Source organism: Cervus elaphus, chromosome 20 (genome assembly GCF_910594005.1).
Source record: "Cervus elaphus chromosome 20, mCerEla1.1, whole genome shotgun sequence".
In the NCBI taxonomy this organism is placed as follows: domain Eukaryota; kingdom Metazoa; phylum Chordata; class Mammalia; order Artiodactyla; family Cervidae; genus Cervus; species Cervus elaphus.
In genome coordinates, this window is record NC_057834.1 from 31,321,493 (window position 1) to 31,348,246 (window position 26,754).

At 56.9% G+C, this 26,754-nt stretch overlaps 1 protein-coding gene and 10 non-coding genes across 11 annotated transcripts; 5 read left to right on the forward strand and 6 right to left on the reverse strand.

Annotated features, from left to right (window-relative positions):
* Positions 1 to 12,327: 12,327 nt before the first annotated feature.
* Positions 12,328 to 12,399, reverse strand: TRNAE-CUC. Its single transcript has one exon. It is a non-coding gene; the product is annotated as a tRNA-Glu (tRNA).
* Positions 12,400 to 12,707: 308 nt separating this feature from the next.
* Positions 12,708 to 12,779, reverse strand: TRNAG-UCC. Its single transcript has one exon. It is a non-coding gene; the product is annotated as a tRNA-Gly (tRNA).
* A 713-nt stretch (positions 12,780 to 13,492) lies between these two features.
* TRNAD-GUC lies at positions 13,493 to 13,564 on the reverse strand. The gene has a single exon. It is a non-coding gene; the product is annotated as a tRNA-Asp (tRNA).
* Positions 13,565 to 14,077: 513 nt separating this feature from the next.
* Positions 14,078 to 14,160, forward strand: TRNAL-CAG. The gene has a single exon. It is a non-coding gene; the product is annotated as a tRNA-Leu (tRNA).
* A 1,446-nt stretch (positions 14,161 to 15,606) lies between these two features.
* TRNAG-GCC lies at positions 15,607 to 15,677 on the forward strand. The gene has a single exon. It is a non-coding gene; the product is annotated as a tRNA-Gly (tRNA).
* Positions 15,678 to 17,978: 2,301 nt separating this feature from the next.
* On the forward strand, positions 17,979 to 22,472 carry LOC122678361 (nascent polypeptide-associated complex subunit alpha, muscle-specific form-like). The gene is made up of 7 exons (XM_043879028.1): positions 17,979 to 18,007; positions 18,153 to 18,213; positions 18,785 to 19,673; positions 20,973 to 21,486; positions 21,671 to 21,762; positions 21,804 to 21,936; positions 22,082 to 22,472. Exons 1-7 carry the CDS (start codon positions 17,979 to 17,981, stop codon positions 22,470 to 22,472), a joined length of 2,109 nt encoding a protein of 702 aa, XP_043734963.1.
* Positions 21,559 to 21,630, reverse strand: TRNAE-CUC. The gene has a single exon. It is a non-coding gene; the product is annotated as a tRNA-Glu (tRNA).
* Positions 21,947 to 22,018, reverse strand: TRNAG-UCC. The gene has a single exon. It is a non-coding gene; the product is annotated as a tRNA-Gly (tRNA).
* A 259-nt stretch (positions 22,473 to 22,731) lies between the features above and the next one.
* Positions 22,732 to 22,803, reverse strand: TRNAD-GUC. The gene has a single exon. It is a non-coding gene; the product is annotated as a tRNA-Asp (tRNA).
* A 513-nt stretch (positions 22,804 to 23,316) lies between these two features.
* On the forward strand, positions 23,317 to 23,399 carry TRNAL-CAG. Its single transcript has one exon. It is a non-coding gene; the product is annotated as a tRNA-Leu (tRNA).
* Positions 23,400 to 24,841: 1,442 nt separating this feature from the next.
* Positions 24,842 to 24,912, forward strand: TRNAG-GCC. Its single transcript has one exon. It is a non-coding gene; the product is annotated as a tRNA-Gly (tRNA).
* The last annotated feature ends 1,842 nt before the right edge of the window (positions 24,913 to 26,754 follow it).

Consider the following 26,754-nt stretch of genomic DNA (forward strand, 5'->3'; position numbering starts at 1 on the left):
AAGGAGACCGTCTGGACTGCACATGTGCAGAAAGCCTCCCTGAAGGTCAGAAATGGAGGGGGCACCACCCTACAGTAGGTGATGTCAACCTACCCATAGGTCTCTTCAGCAGAATTCATCTTGGCTAAGAGATGTGTCTACACACACGGGAGGACCCTGAGATAAACCAAACAGGGACTCAGGCAAAGCAAGGTGATTGGTCAAAGGACACTCAGAAGATTTGCGCAACATAAGTGGTTCAAAATACCACAGGTACATGGTGCGCGCCCTCTGAGTCTGCCCTTGTGTAGACTCACACGTACCATTTTTCCTCCTAATAAACATTTTACTTGTTACACTATTTTCCATATCTTTGTGGGAGTTCATTTCTACAAAGCCCTCAGGCCAGAGGCCTTGTCACAGGTCACTGTCCCTTGCAGTCTAGTGGCCAACGTTCAGGGCTATCACTGCCACAACCTGACTTCAGGCTCCCAGGGAACTGAAATCCTGCTTCAAGTTACTACAGGCTGAGGCCACCAGATATTGGGAGGGCCCAGCAGAGTCTGACTTGATTCCATTGCCTTTAGCTTAAAATAATTCTCACACAAAAATGACATTTTGCGGGAGACTCTTTCTGAAGCCCTACACCCTCATTTGCACAAAAAGAAACTGTTAAAAGATAAACCAGGGCATATTTTAAAAAATCTTACGAGTTCATTTGAGCAATAATCAGTTCCAACTGGGCAGCACCAAATTGGAAGTGGTCATGGTCCATACACAGGTTGGAAAAGAATTTCCAGACATAGGCAGAATGAGAGGAGAATAAAGCTTGAGTGAGAGACACTGTTAAAACAGCAGGACAACTCAAGGGAGAGCTGAACCGTTTCTCAGGCTAGTAGCCAATTTTTATAGCCTCAGAATAGAGAAAATTCCTACTGAAATGGTGGCCATAGATGATTGGTTAGGATGCTATAGGGTGGGTAAGAGAGTGTATATTTTATCTAATATGGGGTCAGGGAACTGGCTGGTTTAGATTCAGAGGCTAATGACCATAGTTGCTATGGGGCTTGGTCAGTCCCAGAGACTTTAAGCCTGTGACCTTGGTACAGAGCTCCACCCCTGTGACTTTGGTATAGGGTTCCACATTACCCCCTCTTACTACTTGTGGGCTTTGGCCCCTTAACAGCCTGCTCATGACTGTAACTGTCTACCTATGGAATAGACCATGGGGACTCAGTCTGGGGACCCAGATTCATTGGGGAAAGGGGTGATGACCTCTCTGACTTCTTCAAGCTGGACAGGGGTGTCATACGGTCCTGGGTCCCAATGCCCACTTTCTGTCAGGGTTCAATTATGGAGGGAGATGAAAGTCCATGAAATGATAAGGCAGTTTGTTCCAGCATTGTCTGGGTGTTTGGCAGAGTGATATTCCTGCCTTAACTACCACTTGGTGATTTATTTGTTGTATTCTAAAAGAAAGAAACTTAATAAGAAGGTTAAAGATGCATGGCCCAAAGATTAATAGAAGTAGAAAAACTGCCAGGGTATAGAAGAGAGGCTAGCCAGGAGAACCAGGACCAGAAATCAATCTGTGAGGTTAGTGCTTTCCTAGGTATGAGAAGATGCAAGAATTTGGGCTCATAAAATTCTTTACCTGAAAACGTCTGACTGTCTGAAGGCCTGTTCTTCCAGTTTTTCCCTGTGCCTTATTTCTGATCACCACCCTGAACTCCTTTCAGCTGTCCCTGAAGGTCAGAAGCTTATAGGGGTCATGATTTAATCTTTGTAGAGGCAGATGGTAAGTGCAATTTCCAGTTGGCAGAACCCCTTTGGGTCACAAATTTGACCCTGGTTTGGAGGCATTTCATGGCCATTGTGTCCCATGGTGCTAGGAATGATCATTCCCAGTTCTGTCAAAGCTTTTGTTGATAGACCTCTCAATGTGCTGTTATTGGACCAGGCCTTGCAAGTAGCAAAAGTCTCTGGACCACACGTGTTACTAGCCTCTTGGTCCAGGAAAATATTCCCCCTCGTTGCTTCTTCCCATGTCTAATCTCATATGAAAGTATATATCAGCATTTTATCAGACATTCAGTCACACATTTGGTAATGTAAAAAACAATCTTCTGAAACAGGCGACATAGAAGATAATATAGCTAGCTGTTATTAGTAAGGTCAAAAGTAAGAATTTAAGTCAAGAACTTCCATTAAGTATAGGCTATTACATCCCCAGGTCATCTGACAGCTTGTAACATGACTGTAGCCTGGTGTTAATTTCCTGGTTGTAGATCATAGAGCATCTGGTCTTCATCCAAAGACTGATTATTGAGATATGCTTTAGAAACAAATTTAGAGTGTCTCTTTTAATAGCTTAAATAAACCTTTTAGCAATATAACATAACAATTATCTCGGAAATAAGTCATAGTAAACACAGACCTTAATTAACAAAACTAGAATTTAATGTTCAGTGAAACATAATTTCTTTTTCATTGTGAGGGCATTAACACTACAGCCAGGAAAGGGTTTAACCCATCAAGTAAAAATGAGGTTTTTCAGGGAGCTGGGAAAAGCCAAGTGGCCTTCTTGGATTTCCAAAGCCCTGACTGTTTGATTTACAGCTATTGTTTACCCATTTTAAATTCCCTGATTTAGGAGTAGACTATTGTCAAGTTTTAAAGGACATCAGGATAGCAAAAGTCTGACAGTGAGGGGTTAATTTTTTGTAGAAGCAGAATGAGTTTATCTACATGTACCATAATCTTCATAGATAATTGTGAAATAATATTTATTTACTTTACCAAAGTAACAAAATGTTTTAGAAACAAATAAAAATTATTTAAAGGCAAAAAAAATTCACATAGTCTGTTATCAAAAGCCACATTCCAAGTAAACTTTATTCTCTTAACAGAGACAGAAAACCAAATTCTAGTCTGATACCAGCTCACTATTAATTTAATCTTAGAAAGTCCTTTCCATAAATCTTGAAGAGGTTATATATATATATATATATATATATATATATATATATATATATATATATTTTTTTTTTCCCCCTCCACAAAGGCATCAGAGTGAAACCATAGTTTTCTATGATGACAAGAAGGCACATTTAAAATCTGACTACAATGCAATTGAAAAAAAGTAACCTGGGGACGTCCTTGGTGGTAAAGGGGTTAAGACTTCAATTTCCAATGTAGGGGGTGCAGGTTCAATCTCTGCTCAGGGAGTTAAGATTCCACATGCCTCCTGGCCCAGAAACCCAGATATAAAACAGAAGAAATATTGTAACAAATTCAACAAAGACTTTTATGGCCCCCATAAAAAAAAAAATTTTTTTTTTAAAGTAACTTAGTTACTGCTGTGACACGAAACACTTAGATAATAACTAGAATTAGGACTGATATTTTACCAGGACATATCAGATCATTATGAAAAATTAGGTTAACAAACAAGCATTAATACCAGATATTAATTTAATACTCAATATTTCCCAGTTCACACAAACCTGAAATTCATTCAGCTTAATTTCTCTTGTATTTAGAATTGTTTTATTTGTAAGCACTTACTTTTCTTTAGGCCAGTTAAATTAGAGCTCACTTACAAATTAACCTCAGCAATATTACTCAAAGACAAAGACACACATGGAGACATACAATAAATACAGAGAGAGATCTCATAGTTTTCCACTTGAGATGTACTGTCTGTTTACCCTCCCCCACTTTTTTGGCTTGAGGTTCTAATTTGCCCAATGCTGAAGTCTCAGGCCTTCTCATACTCCTTGGAAGGAAAGTTATGACCAACCTAGATAGCAATATTAAAAAGCAGAAACATTATATTGCCCACAAAAGTCCGTCTGGTCAAGGCTATGATTTTTCCAGTGGTCATGTATGGATGTGAGAGTTGGACTGTGAAGAAAGCTGAGTGCCGAAAAATTGATGCTTTTCAACTGTGGTGTTGGAGAAGACTCTTGAGAGCCCCTTGGACTGCAAGGAGATCCAACCAGTCCATCCTAAAGGAGATCAGTCCTAGGTGTTCATTGGAAGGACTGATGCTGAAGCTGAAACCCCAGTACTTTGGCCACCTCATGTGAAGAGTTGACTCATTGGAAAAGACCCTGATGCTTGGAGGGATTGGGGGCAGGAGGAGAAGGGGATGACAGAGGATGAGATGGCTGGATGGCATCACCAACTCGATGGGCATGAGTCTGAGTAAACTCCGGGAGTTGGTGATGGACAGGGAGGCCTGGTGTGCTGCGATTCATGGGGTCACAAAGAGTTGGACATGACTGAGCGACTGAACTGAACTGAACTGAAGTCTCAGGCAAAGGACATGATAAGTTAATTTCAAGCTTTCTCCTAGGCATATTTTTGTTTAAGAAGCTAACTTTTTCTAATTGCATATGCAAGAACCAGTTTTGTAATTTCAAAAAGGTTTCATTTTAACCAGTTTTCTCCAGAGTCTAATATCATGGCCATATGGTATTTTTCTTTCTGTGTTCATGGACTCAGAGCTAACATTTAGATAGTACTCAAATCGGCTCTGATAAAAAGGGCAGACTGACTGATAAGATGTTGTCCCAGCAGAGATTGTCCCTCTGGGGAGGTGAAGCCTTCTTTTGATCAGAAGAATCTGGAGGGGTTGGGGAAGTTTGGCCCCTCCCCACCCTGAGAGATAGGGGTAGTTAGAAGGGGCTTCTTTAGAATGTTAAGAGAGTTTTTTGATCCCTCAGGCATTTGATTATCCGAGAAAGTCCAAGACCAAAGGGAACCTCAGAATCCTTTCCTTGTCTCTGACAATATAGATCAAATGTGGATACGAATGGAAGAGGGCATGGCAACCCACTCCAGGATTCTTGCCTGGGGAATGCCATGGACAGAGAAGCCTGGCAGGCTACAGTTCATAAGGTTGCAAAGAGTTGGACACGACTGAAGTGACTTAGCACATGTGACATGGACAGGAAAGATCAAGCAGGGGTCATCTAGGAAATCTGATGGAGGAGACAGAGAGGGATGGGGGATAAGGCAACAACAGAAAGACACATGTGGCGTGAGCCCCTCGAATCTGAATTCTGACTAAGGGCCATGAAGGACTGAACATCAGGAACCTCCGAGTCCTTTCCTGCTTGTGGCAAAAGCGATTGAGTGGAAGGATTGTGCTACAATCTGGTGTGCCATTCAGAGGGCTTTTTTTTTTTTTTTTTTTTGGTCCTCCAATTTATATTGGGGCCAGACTTTTTTGAGATTTTCAAGATCAAATTTTTTCAGTTCCTGAGAATGTTGCCAAGGGGTATGTCTGAGAGAGGCTCCTGGGATATACCAGAACCCATTCTTAGCCTACATGCCATAGACTGCAAGTACTGAGTCACCACTACAGAAAGGCACACCTTTGTCCCAGTGATCTCTCCACGCGACCAATGGCACAAAACAGCCAATCGTCCTAACAGTTGCATCTGACAGTGAGAGGTGACTCTTGAGAACCTAACAGCTAAAGAACTGTGTGACCCAGGCAGGGAAAGACAGAGATTCCTGGGAACAGCTGGGTAACTCACCATCTGGCAATTCCCTGAAATGTGGAAGGCACTCTTGGGATGGCTCACAGGCAACACCTAGGCTCCTTTGTTATAGCCACGCTTTCCAGGAAACAAACTCACTCAGAAGGACAATGCAGATAGTGGAGTGCAGTTTATTACACTGGCGGGCCCAAGGCAGAGTCTCCTCTTAGCCAAGGGCCCCGACCAGCATTTGTGAAAATCTTTTATACCCCATGTGTACGTGTCCAAACCCACCACCCCAATCCCTTGATGCTTACAAAGGAAGGGTAAATACAATCACAATAACCCCATCATTCACATGTTATGTGTTCAAACAGTTAATAATCAATAAGCCCACGGTTACATTCCAACCAGTTAATAACCGATAAGCCTGTGCTTACATTCTGATAGATAGTGTCCAGAGGCAGGGGTGATTAGTGTCTGTTTTCTCTTAGGTGATGAGTAACCTGGATGTGATCTTCAAGGTTCCCCTGTCCGGAGGGGGTCTTATCCTTCCATTGTCGTTCCCACAGGCACTAAGCAGAGAGTTCAGAGTCCACTGGAGAGGTGGCCAAGCACGATCAGCACAGACAGGCCTGAGATGGAGTCCAGGCCCTATGAATTCCTTCTTCACCTTAAATCAACCCAAATGGAAAGAAAAAGAAGTGAACATGATAGGGAAGACAGGCTGACGATTCCACCTTACAATCCTGTTGGGGAGGCAGTGGCCAGGGGACGATGGGCTCTGCTTTGCTCGAAGTAATATGTGCCTGACATGGAGCACGCAAGTTGTCTTTTTGAGGGTGGATGCCCTTGTGGTCTGGTCCATCCCATAACTCCCTTATCCTTCAAGGGAACTTTCAAGTGGCAGACACCCTAGTGTCTCTTAAGTGTCTGACCCGTGCCTGCACAATATTGATTGCCCTAGTCATCATTTGGAAAGAAGTCAAAAAGTGAGACCCTCACCCATTTGGGTGGTAGCTACTGGGGCACAGTCAGCAGTGGGGCCTTGGCAACAGACCAGAGAGTGACCCTGGCCAGAGTTCCTCAGTTGCTGCCACAGGCTCTTGCCTGCTCGCAGAGGGCTCCTCTGAGAAAGAACAGGTGAGGGAAGAGACCCCAAATCCCCATATAGGCCACCAAAATAGCATGGTCTGTGCATGGGTTGGAAAAGAATTTCCAAACATAAGGCAGAATGAGAGGAGAATAAAGTTTATTCCAGTGGGAGGCACTGTTAGAACTGCAAGGGAAATCTGAACCTTTTGCAGGCTAGTAGCCAATTTTTATAGCCTTAAGACAGAGAAAATTCCTATTGGAATGGTGGCATTAGGTAACTGGTTAGGGTGCTATGGGCTTCCCCAGTGGATTAGTAGTAAAAAGAATCTGCCTGCAATGCAGACCTAGGTTTGACCTCTGGGTCAGGAAGATCCCCTGGAGGAGGGAACAGCAACTGACTCCAGTATTCTCCATTCTGGAGAATCCTATGAACAGAGGAGCCTTTCAGGCTGTAGTCCACAGGGTTGCAAAGACTCAGACACAGCTGAAGTGACTGAGCATGCATGCACGCAGGATGCTGTAGGATGGGTAACAGGGTGGGTATTTTACCCAATACGGAGTCAGGAAACTGACTGGTTTAGATCCGAAGGCTCGTGGCAACAGTTCCTATGGGGCTTGGTCAATTCCAGAGATTTTTGTCCTGTGACCTTGGTTCAGGGCTCCACAACTATGACTTTGGTATAGGGCTCCACAGAAGTGATTGAGTGGTCCACAAATAGGAACTTGGAGAAAGACTATTTTAGAGAAAAGATGGAAGCAAAGCAAGGAAATTATTTGATTGGCTATAGCTTAAGTATTATTTTAGAAAAGCCTAGTGATAGCTTATGGTGAACAAGGTCAGATTTATGACCTCAAAAGGAGAGAATTTAGCTTCGGGACCAAAGATGCAGCTTTGGTTACTCAGAGTTTCATGCAGCAAAAGATTTATGACGGTGAAAAGGGGATAGAGAAAGCTTCTGACATAGGCATCAAAAGAGGGCAGACAGTGCCCTTGCCCTTTTTCAATTGGTTACTAGCAATAGATCAAAAGGATGTCTCATGTTTGTAAAGGTCTTAACAGACCCACTCCCACAACATACATCTTAAGATAACAGGATTAGTCAGAAGGTTTCTGTGAAGGAGAAACATATCCTCAAGCAAGATACATTGTTGTTACATAACCATTAGTACAGAGCTAAGGGAAAACATACCTTGAGCAAGATGTTTTGTTGTGTAATCACTAGCTCTCGGCTTAAACAAAGTTAGTTCAAGGCAAAATAGATTGTTGTCATAACAACTCAGAGCTTAAGAAAAAAAAACATTTTATGTGACTAAGATGAAGGAATGTAGAGAAAAAAAAGTCTGTCCCTTCCTCCTCCCTGAGGGCCCTGGTTTCCTTATTGACCTACCTAAGAATTAGCTCTCTGACCTCAGTGTCTCTTTGTTTCTGGTTGAAAAGGGAAGCAGAATATACCACCCCAAAATATGCATCACTGTCATAATGATTGTCTTGAGCTGCTTATTTTTTAAAAATATAAAAATAAACTAGAAAAGCTCTGAAAACTAAGCAGAACTTTCTCTGCGTAAGGGAAACTTACATTTAGAAGGGAAATCCCCATTGGCACAGATATATCACTATGTATACCAGGAAGAGAAGAATCACCCTAAATCATAAGAAATTATTATCTCTGGGGAAGGCACAGACTAAAACCTGCATAACAATCTTACCCTTTAATGCACTTTTCCTAACAATTTGCCATAATTCACTCCCCCACTTTCAAAATCTTTCTTCTGTCTTTAGCAGAATACAGTATTTAAGATAATGACTTGAGCCATTTCAGGGAGCCATGCAGCTTTCCTGGGAGTCTCTCATATATACAGGAGGTGTGCTGTTGTTGCTGTCCAGTCGCCCAGTCGAGTCTGTTTGAGACCCCGCACACTGCAGCGCATCAAGCCTCCCTGTCCCTCACCATCTCCCTGAGTTTGAGAAGCCCATGAACTGCAACTAGAATTACCCCCACTCACCCCAACTAGAGAAAGCCCACATACAGCAATGAAGATCCAGTACAACCAAAAATGAATTCTAAAAAAAAAAAAATGATGGGGGAAAACAAACAACTTTAATAATACACATAACCTCCTATATAAAGTTAATGTTGGCTGCACTGGGTCTTCACCACTGTGTGTTGGCTTTCCCTAGTTGTGGTTAGCAGGGGCTAACTCTCTAGTTGCAGTGCACCTGCTTCTCATTGGCATGGCTCCTCCTGTAGCAGAGCAGAAGCTCCAGAGTGCACAGCCTTCAGTAATGTCAATGCATGGGCTCAGTAGTTGTGGCATACAAGCTTAGTTGACCCAAAGTATGTAGCATCTTCCTGGACCAGGGATTGAACCTGTGTCCCCTACATTGGCAGGCATGTTCTTGACAAACCGACCACCAGAGAAGTCCTCCATTAATGCTTTACTATAGGGCAGACTGAGGAGGGTCATCTCAGCCAAGACCCTAGAAGAATAGAGGGAAAACTATTTTTCCTTCTGTATAAAACAAAAACATATCTCTCTTTCCCATCACAGCTGAGAAAAGACTAAAGAAAGAACAAATTACAAGGTGTTTCTAAAAGAAAACTGAAATGAACAAGACCCTGTGGGGCCCCCTGGGGTGCAGATATTTTTTTTTTTTCTGCTTCCCTTTCTTGTTTTCAGAAAAAAAGGCGTCAGCCTCCTACACGTTCACTGATTTCTAAAGAGCAAATTGAAACACTTCCTAATCAGGGAAGTGAGGGAATGCAGAAACAAAGGAGAAGCAGTCAAGAAGTCAAGTCAAGGCATCTACTGAGCAAGGTCCTGCTTCCTCCTGAAGGATTATACATAACAATACCTTTCAGTTCTGTAGAAACTAAGGTCCTCACTCAGGTAAAGGATGGTAACTTCAGATTGAACCCTTGATTTCTGGAATACCACCCTGTTTCCTCACTATCACGCAATTAGAAGTCACACCCTGCAGCCCTCACTCTAAATTTTGCCCATAAAAATTCTCCCCCAAAACTATCAGAGAGTTCCTCTTTTTCTGAGCACAAGCCACTCAATCTCCTTGCTTGGCCCTGCAATAAAATTTTCTCTGCTCCAAACTCTGATGTTTCCATTTGTTTGGCCTTACTGTTAGGCACACAGAGTTGAGTTTGGTGAGCCAGTCGGGAGTCTGTGTCCATGGCAGGCTGACTCCAGCCAGGAGCAGCCTCTTGAGCCTCTAGCAGCTGCTGGAGCTCATTTTGCTCTGGGGAAGATACAGGGGCTCTTCCTGACAGGCCCCAGCCACCCCATCATGAGGCTTTTTGGAGCCAAGAAACGTCCTGAGCTACAATCCACATTCTGCATCACTTGGGGGTGATTTGTTCCAGTTTGTGCAGGCTGAAATTTTCTCTCTCTATTCTATCCAGGCTCATTACCTTGCAGGAACTTAGCCACTTTGGGCTCATTGTGAGCCATTCTGGGCTTCAGGCAGGAGGTATATTCTCCCACCACCACCCACCACCCTCCCACCCCCAGGTAAAGCATTCAGAGATTCATTCTCAATTGACAGAAACTCCAAGGCAAGAATAGCAGAGCAATTAAGGCAAGGAGACTGAGCCCTGCTCAGACCACATGTTTCTCATTCCCAAAGTCAGGATACCTCCTTGACCACACAAGTGCAGAGAGTTTCCTTGGAGGTCAAAGGGGAGTGATGCTAATTAAAGCCAGGCTACTCAGATGCCTCTTTGGTAAACTCCATCTTGGCCAAGAAATGCTTATACACATATGGGAGGAACCTGAGATATACCAAATACAGACTGTGAACCAGGCATATCAAAATGACTGGCCAAAAGAAACATGGAAGATATACCCCATAAAAATAATTCAAACTACCATAAGGATGCTACTCAGCAACTCTCTCCCTGAGCCTGCCTGTGTGTCTATCCACATGTACTGTATACTCTTTTTCCTCCTAACAAATACTTTACTTGCTTCACTAATTTCCATCTTTGTGGAAATTCTTTTCTGCAAAGCCAAAGGGCCAGGGCCCTTGTCACTGACCACTGGTCTAGTGCCTAGGATCTGCTACTTTCACTGCTATGACTCAGCTCAGTCTTTGGCTGGAAGCCCAAGCCTTGCTCCAAGACATTGCAGGCTGAGGGCACCCAAGAGCAGGCTCATTGCAAGCCACTCTGGATCTTTCTTTCAAGAGCTGGGCCAATCTGTTTGGAGACTTCCATCTGGGAGTGGGAGTAAAACTTTGGACTATACCTCTTCTGATCTTCTGTCTGTGTGACCAAACCTTGTTAGTTGTTGGTGTTTTTGTGTGTGTATTGTACTGGGAAGAGCCTCCCTGGATTGTGCAGGATGGGAAAATTCTACCTGCACCATCTGGGCTCACTTCCCTTTCACGGACTGAACCATTCAGGACTGATTATGAGACACTCTAGATTCATTCTCTTTCGGGAGCCAGGTCAATCTGGAAGTCTCCATCTGGCACTGGAAGTGGAATTTCGGGACTACAACTTGTCTGATCTTTTGTTGGTGGAAACATATTTGTTGTTGTTAAGTAGGTCTATGTGTATCAGTACTAGGATTGGCTGATTGAGACATCTATTGCCTTTGAGCCCCAACAAGGGTGTTTTCCTTTATTGCATTGGCTTTGAATATAGTTGAACATTGCTTGGAAATTTCCCTTTTGAGGCCTAGGGAACTGCAACCCTGAGAGACTGTTCTACATTGCATTGGTTTGATATTTGGCCATGAATAAATAAGTATGGGTGAACAGAGCGCTTTCATCTTATAGTTCCCGCAGGGTATTTATGCTCCCAAGAATGAAATCAACCAGTATTTCTCTTACTATGCCTTTGAAATGAGATCACCTATCTAGTTTAAAGGAACTTTAATCATAACCTAACTTAAATTTTATTGATCACAGCAGTCGGTGTTGTGGTTTATTAAACATACGTTCTACATCTATTTTCACGGTTGATGAGTGTAGTGCATTAAAGAGTCAAAATGGGAGCACCTATGCTTCAGCGTCCAAAGTAAAAGGAGGTAGTAGTCACTGTGGAGGTGATATCAGACACATTCATGCATTGCTGACAAATTCAATTTTGTTAACTGTATAAGATTTAAGAACAACACCAGCAACATCATCAATTACCACCAACTATCCAACTGTCTGAGTCACTATCACACCCCGAAAATCACACTAATTTGCATAACGAGGATTAGGGAAGTTGTGACATCACGGGAAAACCACCAAAATGAGTGGGAGTATCATGCAATCAAATTAAGAGTTCAAAAGAAGTTCAAAAGCTCCTGGAAAACTCTAATCTCTATTCATCTTTTGTCCTTCAGCAGAAATGGATTTCTAACTGCAAACCAAAGCCCATGCCCCTACCCACACACAACCACCAATTGCCCTACCAAACCAACCTCCTCCCCATCACCACTGACAGCAGGAGAACCAGCACAAGCCCAGGAGCATCGCTGCTGCCACGAGGGGCAGCAGCCGCCGCCCCTCAGGAGGGAGGGGGCGGGGGCTGGGGCTGGGAGGCCTCAGGCGGGTCGTGGTGGAAGCGGCGCGAGGTGGCCACTGCGGCCAAAAGGTTTGCCGGGGGCACGGGCGGGGTGGCCTGAATCGTGCTTGGGCTGGAGGTGCAGGGTCCCGGGGCCTCTGTGGCAGCGCTGAGCAAGCGTAGGCTAAAAGGGTGGTGGGGTCGCCGGCGAGGAGATCGGCAGGTGGCGGGCGGAGGGGAAGAAGAAAGGCTTCCCTGACCGGGAATCGAACCCGGGCCGCGGCGGTGAGAGCGCCGAATCCTAACCACTAGACCACCAGGGAGCGTCGGGGTTCGGCCCTCGCCTGCTCCTGCCGAACCCAGCGCCTCCGGGCCGCCCGCCCGCCCGCGCCACCGTGGTGCCCACACTCGGCCTTGGCAAGGCAAGTCCAGCCGCCCGCCGGCCCTGTCAGTCCGCCTGCCCTGGCGGGCCGTCTTGCTCTCAGCAGCCTCAAAACACTGCGCGCGCCACCGGCTTCTCGCACACACGCCAAAAGCCGCGCGCCAGCTGCCTGGCTCCCTGCTCCCAGCTCTCTCTGCCCCGAACGCCCCTGCCGGGAGGGCGGCGGAGCTCAGCAAAAGGTCGGCCTGCTGCGTTGGCCGGGAATCGAACCCGGGTCAACTGCTTGGAAGGCAGCTATGCTCACCACTATACCACCAACGCTGCTCAGCCCGGGCCGCCGCCAGACGCCGGCCCCGGGCTCGCCCCAGCACACTCTCGCCGCAGCCGCCGCCGCATCCCTGCCCCGACGCCCCGTCAGCGGGAGGCTCTGCGCCGCCGCCGGCGCCACCAGCAGCCCACCAGCAACCCCATCCGCGCCAGCTCTACGCAGCGGCCGGGGTCCACCGGCCCCACCGCCCCGGGGCGGCGCTCCCGCGGCCTTGCGGCCCCCCGGCCGTTCGCTCCCCGCCGCGGCCCGCGAACGCCTCCGCCCTCACCCCCGGGGGGCAACGCGGGGCACGCGGCTTCCAGCAGCCAGCTGGCCAAAGCCCTTCTCCACCGTGCGCTGGGCGAGGCCACTTCCCACGACGACAGGGGGACACGGGAGCCAGCCGCCTGCAGGCGTCACGGCGCTCTGCCGCGCCGCGGGGGCGTCGCGAGCCTAGGAGCCCACTGAGGCAGCCCCTGTGGGCGGGCGGGCCGCAAGATCCGGCTATGGTCGGGCAAGGCCGTGGGGTGGCCAAGGAGGCCGTCGCTCCGCCGTGGCGACCGAGCGCCCGGCGACGACAGAGGGCTCAGGCTGGAGGGCTGCACCGGTAGAGGCGGTCGGCGGTGGCCAGGCGCCTGGTCCAAAGGCGGACGGAGGAGACGAAGGGCCCTTGGGGGCCAGGCGGCAGGACAGAGAGCCACCGCGGCCACCAAAAAGGCTGTGTTGCCTCCCCGTCGGGGAATCGAACCCCGGTCTCCCGCGTGACAGGCGGGGATACTCACCACTATACTAACGAGGACGGCGGCGACCGCCCTGCCGCCCGGCCCCTCTCGGGCTCTCGGGCTGCCTGCCCACGCCTCCCCCGTGCCCAGCACGGGCCCCGACCCGACCGCCCACCAAACCAACCGCCTCGGTCACAGAGGCGGCCCGCGACCCCGACACGGACCCGGACCCCCCGGGGCACTGGACACTCCTCGTGCGCGCCGCCTCTTGCCTCCAACGCGGCCATTCCGCCGGGAGAAGGGGGTCCGAGAAGGCAAGCGAGGCTGCGAGGACACGGTGGGCGCGCGCCGGCCCGCGTCTGGCGAGGAGGGGCGCGGGTGAGGAGGGGACGGCCCGCCAAGGGCCGGGCTGGGTCCGGGGCGCGACCGGCGGCGCAGCCAGGCGCCTCGGCCGGCCCCGTCGCTCACCCACGCCAGACGGCCGCCTGCCTGCCTGGCGCGGCGCACCGCGCGGCCCGCCACGGGCGCCGGGGCTCGCGCCGCGTCGGGTCTCAGCCAGGCGAGCGGCCACGCGCCCGCCCAGGCCCGCCGTCAGGATGGCCGAGCGGTCTAAGGCGCTGCGTTCAGGTCGCAGTCTCCCCTGGAGGCGTGGGTTCGAATCCCACTCCTGACAAGCCAGCCTTTTGGCCCGCCGGACAAACGCACCCGTCCTCCCCGCGCCACAGCCTTTCTCCACACACGCCCGCCCCCCGCCACCAGGAACCTTCAGTCCTTCTCAGCGCAGCTTTCCTCCCCAGGTGTCTGCGGCTGCAGCTGCTGCTTTTCCGGCCTCCCCGCCTGCGCCTCGCGCACCCTCGCCCACCCTCCCACTCGCAAGGCCCCACCCCGCCCCACCCCCGTCGGCGCCGACGCACGCGGCCCCGCGCCGGGTGGCGAGCCCTCCTCGCTTCGCGGGCGCCGCGACTTCTGCCTGCTGAACGGCCAAGTCGCTCTCGCAGCCTTGCTTCCACGTCCGCCCCCGGCCGCTCCCCCTCCGCCCGGCACCCTGTCGTCCGCGCCCGCGCCGCCGGCCCGCCTGCGCCACCCAGCCACACCCAGGCGGCCGAGCCCCCCCGCCTTGCCCGCCAGGGGGCTGCTGCGTGCCCTCCACGCTTCTCCGCCTTGCGGCCTCGGCCGGGCCACACCTGCCTGCCTCCCGCCCGGGACGCGCGCCACGCACCCTTGCTGCGGGCCGGCGAACACCGGCCTTCCGTGCACGAACCCGTCCCGGGAAGGGCGCTCGGCTGGGGTGGGAGCGGAAGCCCTGCGTGCCCGTCCAGCCCACCCACAGGCGCCCAGCCCGCGCCCCGGCCCTCGGCGCCACCGCGCCCGTTCCCGGGGGAAGGGGGGGCGGGGAAGCCGCCGCCCGGGCCGGAGCCAAGCGCGGCCTGGCGTGCTCCCTGCCTCAGCCGGCAGTCCCCGAGCCAGGAGCCGCTCTGCCCAAGGGCCCCTCCTCACCACCACCACCACCCACCCTGTCAGAGCGGAGCGCCCGCGAGCGCCGTCGGCCAGAGCGCAGGAGCCAGGCTCACAACGCCTTTGGGTCCTGGGGCCTGAGCGCCGCTCGGGGCGGCGGCGGGGGCGCCCCGGGGAGTCGCGCTCCCGCGCTCGCGAGCACCCAGCACAGGCCGAGCCCGGGGTCCCGGCCCCCGCCCGCAATGGCACGCTCCATCCCGCCCCTGCCGGAAAGCCAGCCCGCCAGAGGGGTTTTGGGTCGGGACCCGGCAGGTCGCTGAGAGGAACGTCGGCGCGCGGCCGCGGCGACCACGCAGCGCCTGCCCACGCAGACGGCGTCGGCTCCTGGCCCCCTCGGGCGACACCGACAGCGTCGCGGCGGCCGTGGTCGGCGCAGAAGGCGCGGGACCGGCCGAGTGGGCCGGCGGCCCGCCGCCCCGGGGTCCCTCCGAGAGCGCCGCGCCCTGGGGTCCTGCACGTGCCCGGACCCTGGCTTTGAGGTCGGCCGCCCGTCGTCTCCTGCTCGGATGGAGCAGACAGATGCCCACTGGGCGAGCGGTGAGCAGTGACGGGCGGGTGTTGGCCAGCGCCTCTGGGGCGGCGTCGGGCGGCGGCGGCCACCGGTGCATGGGTGGTTCAGTGGTAGAATTCTCGCCTGCCACGCGGGAGGCCCGGGTTCGATTCCCGGCCCATGCAACCCCAGCGTCCCCTTTTGGTCCCGCACTGCAGTCCCAGAGCCGAGCTAGGTCTGCCCGCTCCAAGGCGCTCAAGGGAGCGCTCCTGCAACCGCTGGCTGCTACCTGCCGCCCGCTGCCTCTCCCACGCAGCTGCCCACGACCCCTCCCGCCCCCACACACGGCCCTGCTGCCAAGCCGCTGTGGCCCCAAGCCCTGCGGGCTCAGCCGCCCGTGTGCCCAGACACCTCCCTTGTGGTTGCTGGCTTCCTCACCCGGACCCAGGCGGTGGCTCACGGATTGCGCTGGAAGGCACACCCCACCTCTGGCAGCCGCCGGCCCCACCTCTTCACCTTTCCCAACGTCTGTCTCCAAGCTCCCTGGCTCACTCTCGCCACACTCCGAGAATCAATCACCCTCCGTTTGCACAGCCAGGAGCAAGGAAGTTGCCACATCTGGCAAGGATACCTCCCTTTTCCCTGGAGGGTCCCTGGAGCATCAGCTTGCAGGAGGAGTTCCTCAGAAGTCCACACGCTCCCGGCCCTGGGCCCAGATCGGTTTCCAACAGCAACGCCCTCACCACCTCACACACCACCCCCTCCCCTGAAACCCTCTTGCCCGCCTCACCTCAGCATCAGCCCTGCTCCGCCAGTAACACCACCTCAGCCTGCACCCTCACCATCCCCCTGCTCCCCCAAACGCACCCATCCCACCCACCCCCACCCCTGCTCCCCACCTCCCCCATCTCCACTGCCCCCCTCCCGCCCACGCGCGCGCCCGGTTCCTCCATGAGCCATCCCAAATCCTACTCTTGTCAAGGAACCCGCCTCTGCCTTTGTCCCACTGGCCCGTCTCCCCCCAACCCCAACCCCAACCCCAACCCTTGGGCTCTTCCTTTTTCTGCTTCTTCCAACGCCAGTAGACCTGATTTCCTTTCCCGGGTTAGTCTCAGGTGCACGGCACAGTGATTCAGTCCCCTGTTCTTTTCCAGGTGATTTTCCAGTGTAGGTTGAGGCGAGATACGAATACAGATCTCATGCTACGGAGGAAAGCTTTGTTGCTTATCTCCTGTAGGTATACTAGCTCCTCTCTCTTGATCCGCCTCCAACTTCGTCCGTCCGCTGCCTTTCCCCTTGGGTAGCCCTATGGACGTTTTCTATGTCTGAAGGTCGTTTTCCCTTTTGCACATAGATTCATTTGCATTCGTTGGCAGAGTCCACAGAGCTTTGTCCCTCTGCACCCGACTCACCTCACTCAGTGGACCCTTCTGTGGGTCCGTCCAGCGTCGCGGCCCGTGGCGATGGCCGCTCCTCCTTGACGGCGGCGTCATATTCCACGGTACACATATACCTCTTCTTCTCGTGCCGGCCACGTGCCGCCGGGCACTTGGGCGTTCCCCATGTCTCGGCTCTGGCACAGAGGGCTGCGATGACCCTGGGGGATGCCTGCATCTCCTCCCAGCAGGGGTGATGTCTTTTCCCGATGGGTACCCGGGATTGGGTTTGCTGGATCACAGCGTAAGCTCTTCTTTTTCCTATTGCTGGACTGATCCTCGACTGATTGACTTCCAGGGAGCAGTAGATGTTGTTCTGGAAGTGTAGCTGGTCTACACCCTGCTGTCCGTTTCCGCTGGACAGCGTCGTGATTCCGTCCTGTGTGTGTAGGATGATGTTTTCAGATCGCTTTCCATTACAGGGGGTGACAGGCGATTGCATCCTATTCCCTGTGGTATCCGGTGTGTCTTTGCTGGTCGTCTCCTTTCTACTCAGCACGAGTACGGTATATCCGTTGAGCCCGGCTCTTCATTCATCCCTCCGTCCCTGACTTTGCCCTTGGGAAGCCCGAAGCGGCTTTCCTGTGTCTCGGGGGCTGTCGCTGCTTGGCACAGGGATGAATTTGTACAACACTTTCGATTCCACCCATCTGTGACCTTGTCTGTTCGACTCCCCTCACCAAGGGTCATATTCTGCAGCTCCGGCCGCTGTTGCTGCCAGTGACACTATGTGACTCTTGTGGACGGCTCAGTGACATCCTGTTCTCTCCGTGTCTCTGACAGCGCATCTTCGTGGGTGAGCCGCTGGGGATGGGCACTAGGGGTTTCTCCCCGTCTTGGCTACGGCAAACGGTGCTGCCACGACCGTGGGGTTTGCATGTGCCTTTCTGAATGAAGAGTTGAGCCTTTCACGGATATGGACCCCGCTCGCCTGTCTCCCGCTTACTCAGTTACCTATGGTATTCAGTGTCCTTTTGAAAGCTTACTCCAAAGTCATAGCAGCGGTTGTTGTGGAAGTAGAGTGGATTTCCAACATTGGGCTCCTTTCCGATGGACTGCAACGTGATTCTGTTTCCCAGGTACAGATTTCAGATTTCATGTATGTTTTCAGACTCTTTTCCACTTGAGGTTATTACAGGGTACTGACTCTTATTGCCTGTGTTGAACTGGACAACCTTGGTGCGTCTCCCATCATAGGCGGTCCTGCGTATCTGTTCGTTGCAGCTCCAGAGTCATCCCTCCACCGCTGCCCTTCCGCCTGCCTTACACTAAGGCGGTTTTCTGCGTGAGCCGGTCTCTCTTCGGCAAATAGGTTCGTTTTGTATTCTTTTACACGTTCCACATGCTTTTGTCCAACTCGGTCTGACATTCTTCACCAAGTCTAAGAGTCTCTAGGTCCATCATTGCTTGTGACAAATGGCAATCCTTTCCTTTTCTCTTTAGGACCGAGTGATCGTTCCTTGGGACATCTATGCCACATCTTCTTGGGCCCGCCGTTCGAGGACGGGCACTGGGGTTTCTTCCGTGTCGTGGCTATGGCAAATAGTGCTGCAGTGTGCACGGCGAGTATGGACCTTTAGACCTCTCCGAGGTTTGTTCTCTGCGGGTGTGCACCCAGGACGGGGTGTGCTCGGTCAGATGGGAGCTCTCTTTGGTCCTCATGAAACCCCAGGCATCCCCGCTGCCAACCACCACCCACCATCCCACCCTGAGCCCCCAGCAATGGCACACCCGAGACTGGACATCTGGTCCTGATGAGTGGGGACTTGGGTCTCTGGGGCGGGACGGTGGGCCCACCCTGTTCCGACCGGGTCTGGCCCCCGTCTGGCACTCCGTTTCTGTGGCTCGCTTGCCAGCGTCCTAGCCAGCGCCCGGAGCCCCAGCCCACCGCCGAGCCTGAGCAACCTGCGGCACCGCGCGCCAGGGTGGCACGCACGCTCACCCGCCAGCCCGCCCACACGGCGTGCTCTCCCACCACCTCCCTCACGCCACAGCCCCCTCAGGGTCACCGCCTGCCCTCTGCCTCTCCCGCCAGACCCCAGGCTCGGCCCCATCTACCCGCCACTGTCCCCCTGCAGCCCCGGGCCATCCCTCACATGCCCTGCCCTGCCCTGGCGTTCACCAGTGCGGGCCTGCCTCCAGCTCCGCAGACCCACCCCTGCCACCCGCCCACCCCGACCGCAGACCTGTCCCAGCCTCACACGGGTGCCTGGCACGGCGTCGCCACCGCCTCCATGCTTCTGCAGAGGCCCTGCTCGAGTGGCCGGCCCATCTTTCGGCCAGGTCCCCGCGAGTCCCATGCCTCCCCCTTCCCGCCGGCCCTCCACGCAGACGCCACGCCCAAGCACCCCTGGGCCTGCCTCCCCGCACCCTGCTCGCTGCCGCCCCCTCTCCCTGCGATGGCTCTGCCCCGGTCCCTGATCCTCGTGGGGCACCCACCAGCCATGGCCCCAGGCAGCTTCGTCCCGCACTCTCACCCACGCACGCTGACGCCCACGGCCCCGGCAGGGGCGTCGAGGAAACCTCCTGCGGCGATGGCTAGCACGCGTCAGGCCACAGGTTCTCCTTTTGCCCAGGGGACTCAGCTTTGTCCCGTCGCCCCCGAGCGTGCCGCCCTCGCCGCAGGATGGTGCCCTTCGTCGGCCGTCCACTCCCCCACCCCACCCCCCAAAGGACACAGTCCTTCAACAGTCGTGAAACCCTTTGGGGTTACAGACGGGCTCAAGATTGGGCTAAGGGGAGATTGTGGGTGGCGATGACCCCCGGCCAGAGTTCCTGGGGACGACGATGACAGTCTGTGGAGAGGGATGGAGTTGATCCTGGACAGACAGATTGGAGAGAATGGCAAAGTAGGAGATGTCATATCTAGGGCAGGGGTGCGTGGAACAGGGCGCTGTGTGTGTGTGTGTGTGTGTGTGTGTGTGTGTGTGTGTCTGCGTGTCTGCGTGTGCACCCAGGTGCCCCCCTTTGGTTCGTTGTCGGGGAGGGACATCTGGGAAACCTTGCCTCACTCCGGTAGGATTGAGAGCTGTGCTCAGGCAAGGGAAACACCATGTTGGTCGGCGTGTCCACCCTGGCCGGCATCACTGCCTGGGGCGCATCTGCCACCTCCCGGCTGGTTGGCTGCGTTTTCCCGGCCGGCCCGCCCCGCCGGGATCTGTGTGCTCCCTCACTTCCCCCCGCGCGGTGCTGTGACTCGCAGCACAGGCCCACATTCGTCTTCACCCCTTTGCCTCGGGGAGAGCGAAGAAGAACTCAAGAGCCTCTTGATGGAAGTGAAAGAGGAAAATGACAAAGTTGGCTTCAAACTCAACATTCAGAAAACTAAGCTCGTGGCATCCGGTCCCATCACTTCATGGCAAACAGATGGGGAAACAATGGACACCGGGAGAGACGTCACTGAGGTGGGGGGGGGGCTCCCCCAAATCACTGCAGCCGGTGGCCGCGGCCATGAAATTAAAAGACGTCCGCCTCTTGGGAGAAAAGCTCTGACCAAGCTAGACAGTATGTCGAAAAGCAGAGACATGACTCTGCCACGAGGGTCCATCTCGTGAAAGCCACGGTCTGTCCAGCAGTCACGGACAGATGTGAGAGTTGGAGCATAAAGAAAGCTGAGCGCTGAAGAATCGATGCTTTTGAACTGCGGTGTTGGAGAAGACTCTTGAGAGTCCCTTGGACTGCCAGGAGATCCAACCAGTCAATCCTAGAGGAAATCAGTCCTGAATATTCATGGGAAGCCCTGAGGCTGAAGCTGACACTTCATTCAGTCCTCTGGCCACCTGACGCAAAGGACTGACTCCCTGGAAAAGACCTCGACGGAAGGCAGGAGGAGACGGGGACGACACGCCACGCCAGAAGGTGAGATGGTTGGATGGCATCGCCGACTCGCTGGACCTGAGTTTGAGCAAGCTGCGGGAGTTGGTGATGGCCAGGGAAGCCTGGGCTGCTGCAGCGCACTGAGCGACTGAACCCATCGATACCGATGCCTCCCGGGCGCCGTGGTCCGCCTCCCAGAGCCCACTCAGGACCAGCACCCTCTTGGAGTCACCAGCGGCGCACGGGAGTCACAGCCAGCCCGGGACCTGGCACTCAATGGCCCAGCCGCCCAGAGAGGTGGCTGGCACGCGGGGCATGGGGAGGCAGGCGTGTCCGTGGCCACTGGCCCCACTCCCAGAGGCAGATCCCCCTCGCTCGTCTTCGGCTGTGGCCACCGCCGCGGCCGCTGCCGGCCCGCGCTGGCGACCACCACAGCCCACGCCCCGACCCCTACCCCCACCCGCCCTGTCCGACCCCACCTCCTCCCCACCACCACTGACAGCAGGAGAACCAGCACAAGCCCAGGAGCATGGCGGCCGCCACCAGGGGCAGCAGCCGCCGCCCCTCAGGAGGGAGGGGGCGGGGGCTGGGGCTGGGAGGCCTCAGGCGGGTCGTGGTGGAAGCGGCGCGAGGTGGCCACTGCGGCCAAAAGGTTTGCCCCGGGGCACGGCGGGGCTGGCCTGAATCGTGCTTGGGCTGGAGGTGCAGGGTCCCGGGGCCTCTGTGGCAGCGCTGAGCAAGCGTAGGCTAAAAGGGTGGTGGGGTCGCCGGCGAGGAGATCGGCAGGTGGCGGGCGGAGGGGAAGAAGAAAGGCTTCCCTGACCGGGAATCGAACCCGGGCCGCGGCGGTGAGAGCGCCGAATCCTAACCACTAGACCACCAGGGAGCGTCGGGGTTCGGCCCTCGCCTGCTCCTGCCGAACCCAGCGCCTCCGGGCCGCCCGCCCGCCCGCCCGCCCGCGCCACCGTGGTGCCCACACTCGGCCTTGGCAAGGCAAGTCCAGCCGCCCGCCGGCCCTGTCAGTCCGCCTGCCCTGGCGGGCCGTCTTGCTCTCAGCAGCCTCAAAACACTGCGCGCGCCACCGGCTTCTCGCACACACGCCAAAAGCCGCGCGCCAGCTGCCTGGCTCCCTGCTCCCAGCTCTCTCTGCCCCGAACGCCCCAGCCGGGAGGGCGGCGGAGCTCAGCAAAAGGTCGGCCTGCTGCGTTGGCCGGGAATCGAACCCGGGTCAACTGCTTGGAAGGCAGCTATGCTCACCACTATACCACCAACGCTGCTCAGCCCGGGCCGCCGCCAGACGCCGGCCCCGGGCTCGCCCCAGCACACTCTCGCCGCAGCCGCCGCCGCATCCCTGCCCCGACGCCCCGTCAGCGGGAGGCTCTGCGCCGCCGCCGGCGCCACCAGCAGCCCACCAGCAACCCCATCCGCGCCAGCTCTACGCAGCGGCCGGGGTCCACCGGCCCCACCGCCCCGGGGCGGCGCTCCCGCGGCCTTGCGGCCCCCCGGCCGTTCGCTCCCCGCCGCGGCCCGCGAACGCCTCCGCCCTCACCCCCGGGGGGCAACGCGGGGCACGCGGCTTCCAGCAGCCAGCTGGCCAAAGCCCTTCTCCACCGTGCGCTGGGCGAGGCCACTTCCCACGACGACAGGGGGACACGGGAGCCAGCCGCCTGCAGGCGTCACGGCGCTCTGCCGCGCCGCGGGGGCGTCGCGAGCCTAGGAGCCCACTGAGGCAGCCCCTGTGGGCGGGCGGGCCGCAAGATCCGGCTATGGTCGGGCAAGGCCGTGGGGTGGCCAAGGAGGCCGTCGCTCCGCCGTGGCGACCGAGCGCCCGGCGACGACAGAGGGCTCAGGCTGGAGGGCTGCACCGGTAGAGGCGGTCGGCGGTGGCCAGGCGCCTGGTCCAAAGGCGGACGGAGGAGACGAAGGGCCCTTGGGGGCCAGGCGGCAGGACAGAGAGCCACCGCGGCCACCAAAAAGGCTGTGTTGCCTCCCCGTCGGGGAATCGAACCCCGGTCTCCCGCGTGACAGGCGGGGATACTCACCACTATACTAACGAGGACGGCGGCGACCGCCCTGCCGCCCGGCCCCTCTCGGGCTCTCGGGCTGCCTGCCCACGCCTCCCCCGTGCCCAGCACGGGCCCCGACCCGACCGCCCACCAAACCAACCGCCTCGGTCACAGAGGCGGCCCGCGACCCCGACACGGACCCGGACCCCCCGGGGCACTGGACACTCCTCGTGCGCGCCGCCTCTTGCCTCCAACGCGGCCATTCCGCCGGGAGAAGGGGGTCCGAGAAGGCAAGCGAGGCTGCGAGGACACGGTGGGCGCGCGCCGGCCCGCGTCTGGCGAGGAGGGGCGCGGGTGAGGAGGGGACGGCCCGCCAAGGGCCGGGCTGGGTCCGGGGCGCGACCGGCGGCGCAGCCAGGCGCCTCGGCCGGCCCCGTCGCTCACCCACGCCAGACGGCCGCCTGCCTGCCTGGCGCGGCGCACCGCGCGGCCCGCCACGGGCGCCGGGGCTCGCGCCGCGTCGGGTCTCAGCCAGGCGAGCGGCCACGCGCCCGCCCAGGCCCGCCGTCAGGATGGCCGAGCGGTCTAAGGCGCTGCGTTCAGGTCGCAGTCTCCCCTGGAGGCGTGGGTTCGAATCCCACTCCTGACAAGCCAGCCTTTTGGCCCGCCGGACAAACGCACCCGTCCTCCCCGCGCCACAGCCTTTCTCCACACACGCCCGCCCCCCGCCACCAGGAACCTTCAGTCCTTCTCAGCGCAGCTTTCCTCCCCAGGTGTCTGCGGCTGCAGCTGCTGCTTTTCCGGCCTCCCCGCCTGCGCCTCGCGCACCCTCGCCCACCCTCCCACTCGCAAGGCCCCACCCCGCCCCACCCCCGTCGGCGCCGACGCACGCGGCCCCGCGCCGGGTGGCGAGCCCTCCTCGCTTCGCGGGCGCCGCGACTTCTGCCTGCTGAACGGCCAAGTCGCTCTCGCAGCCTTGCTTCCACGTCCGCCCCCGGCCGCTCCCCCTCCGCCCGGCACCCTGTCGTCCGCGCCCGCGCCGCCGGCCCGCCTGCGCCACCCAGCCACACCCAGGCGGCCGAGCCCCCCCGCCTTGCCCGCCAGGGGGCTGCTGCGTGCCCTCCACGCTTCTCCGCCTTGCGGCCTCGGCCGGGCCACACCTGCCTGCCTCCCGCCCGGGACGCGCGCCACGCACCCTTGCTGCGGGCCGGCGAACACCGGCCTTCCGTGCACGAACCCGTCCCGGGAAGGGCGCTCGGCTGGGGTGGGAGCGGAAGCCCTGCGTGCCCGTCCAGCCCAGCCACAGGCGCCCAGCCCGCGCCCCGGCCCTCGGCGCCACCGCGCCCGTTCCCGGGGGGAGGGGGGGGAAGCCGCCGCCCGGGCCGGAGCCAAGCGCGGCCTGGCGTGCTCCCTGCCTCAGCCGGCAGTCCCCGAGCCAGGAGCCGCTCTGCCCAAGGGCCCCTCCTCACCACCACCACCACCCACCCTGTCAGAGCGGAGCGCCCGCGAGCGCCGTCGGCCAGAGCGCAGGAGCCAGGCTCACAACGCCTTTGGGTCCTGGGGCCTGAGCGCCGCTCGGGGCGGCGGCGGGGGCGCCCCGGGGAGTCGCGCTCCCGCGCTCGCGAGCACCCAGCACAGGCCGAGCCCGGGGTCCCGGCCCCCGCCCGCAATGGCACGCTCCATCCCGCCCCTGCCGGAAAGCCAGCCCGCCAGAGGGGTTTTGGGTCGGGACCCGGCAGGTCGCTGAGAGGAACGTCGGCGCGCGGCCGCGGCGACCACGCAGCGCCTGCCCACGCAGACGGCGTCGGCTCCTGGCCCCCTCGGGCGACACCGACAGCGTCGCGGCGGCCGTGGTCGGCGCAGAAGGCGCGGGACCGGCCGAGTGGGCCGGCGGCCCGCCGCCCCGGGGTCCCTCCGAGAGCGCCGCGCCCTGGGGTCCTGCACGTGCCCGGACCCTGGCTTTGAGGTCGGCCGCCCGTCGTCTCCTGCTCGGATGGAGCAGACAGATGCCCACTGGGCGAGCGGTGAGCAGTGACGGGCGGGTGTTGGCCAGCGCCTCTGGGGCGGCGTCGGGCGGCGGCGGCCACCGGTGCATGGGTGGTTCAGTGGTAGAATTCTCGCCTGCCACGCGGGAGGCCCGGGTTCGATTCCCGGCCCATGCAACCCCAGCGTCCCCTTTTGGTCCCGCACTGCAGTCCCAGAGCCGAGCTAGGTCTGCCCGCTCCAAGGCGCTCAAGGGAGCGCTCCTGCAACCGCTGGCTGCTACCTGCCGCCCGCTGCCTCTCCCACGCAGCTGCCCACGACCCCTCCCGCCCCCACACACGGCCCTGCTGCCAAGCCGCTGTGGCCCCAAGCCCTGCGGGCTCAGCCGCCCGTGTGCCCAGACACCTCCCTTGTGGTTGCTGGCTTCCTCACGCGGACCCAGCCGGTGGCTCACGGATTGCGCTGGAAGGCACACCCCACCTCTGGCAGCCGCCGGCCCCACCTCTTCACCTTTCCCAACGTCTGTCTCCAAGCTCCCTGGCTCACTCTCGCCACACTCCGAGAATCAATCACCCTCCGTTTGCACAGCCAGGAGCAAGGAAGTTGCCACATCTGGCAAGGATACCTCCCTTTTCCCTGGAGGGTCCCTGGAGCATCAGCTTGCAGGAGGAGTTCCTCAGAAGTCCACACGCTCCCGGCCCTGGGCCCAGATCGGTTTCCAACAGCAACGCCCTCACCACCTCACACACCACCCCCTCCCCTGAAACCCTCTTGCCCGCCTCACCTCAGCATCAGCCCTGCTCCGCCAGTAACACCACCTCAGCCTGCACCCTCACCATCCCCCTGCTCCCCCAAACGCACCCATCCCACCCACCCCCACCCCTGCTCCCCACCTCCCCCATCTCCACTGCCCCCCTCCCGCCCACGCGCGCGCCCGGTTCCTCCATGAGCCATCCCAAATCCTACTCTTGTCAAGGAACCCGCCTCTGCCTTTGTCCCACTGGCCCGTCTCCCCCCAACCCCAACCCCAACCCCAACCCTTGGGCTCTTCCTTTTTCTGCTTCTTCCAACGCCAGTAGACCTGATTTCCTTTCCCGGGTTAGTCTCAGGTGCACGGCACAGTGATTCAGTCCCCTGTTCTTTTCCAGGTGATTTTCCAGTGTAGGTTGAGGCGAGATACGAATACAGATCTCATGCTACGGAGGAAAGCTTTGTTGCTTATCTCCTGTAGGTATACTAGCTCCTCTCTCTTGATCCGCCTCCAACTTCGTCCGTCCGCTGCCTTTCCCCTTGGGTAGCCCTATGGACGTTTTCTATGTCTGAAGGTCGTTTTCCCTTTTGCACATAGATTCATTTGCATTCGTTGGCAGAGTCCACAGAGCTTTGTCCCTCTGCACCCGACTCACTTCACTCAGTGGACCCTTCTGTGGGTCCGTCCAGCGTCGCGGCCCGTGGCGATGGCCGCTCCTCCTTGACGGCGGCGTCATATTCCACGGTACACATATACCTCTTCTTCTCGTGCCGGCCACGTGCCGCCGGGCACTTGGGCGTTCCCCATGTCTCGGCTCTGGCACAGAGGGCTGCGATGACCCTGGGGGATGCCTGCATCTCCTCCCAGCAGGGGTGATGTCTTTTCCCGATGGGTACCCGGGATTGGGTTTGCTGGATCACAGCGTAAGCTCTTCTTTTTCCTATTGCTGGACTGATCCTCGACTGATTGACTTCCAGGGAGCAGTAGATGTTGTTCTGGAAGTGTAGCTGGTCTACACCCTGCTGTCCGTTTCCGCTGGACAGCGTCGTGATTCCGTCCTGTGTGTGTAGGATGATGTTTTCAGATCGCTTTCCATTACAGGGGGTGACAGGCGATTGCATCCTATTCCCTGTGGTATCCGGTGTGTCTTTGCTGGTCGTCTCCTTTCTACTCAGCACGAGTACGGTATATCCGTTGAGCCCGGCTCTTCATTCATCCCTCCGTCCCTGACTTTGCCCTTGGGAAGCCCGAAGCGGCTTTCCTGTGTCTC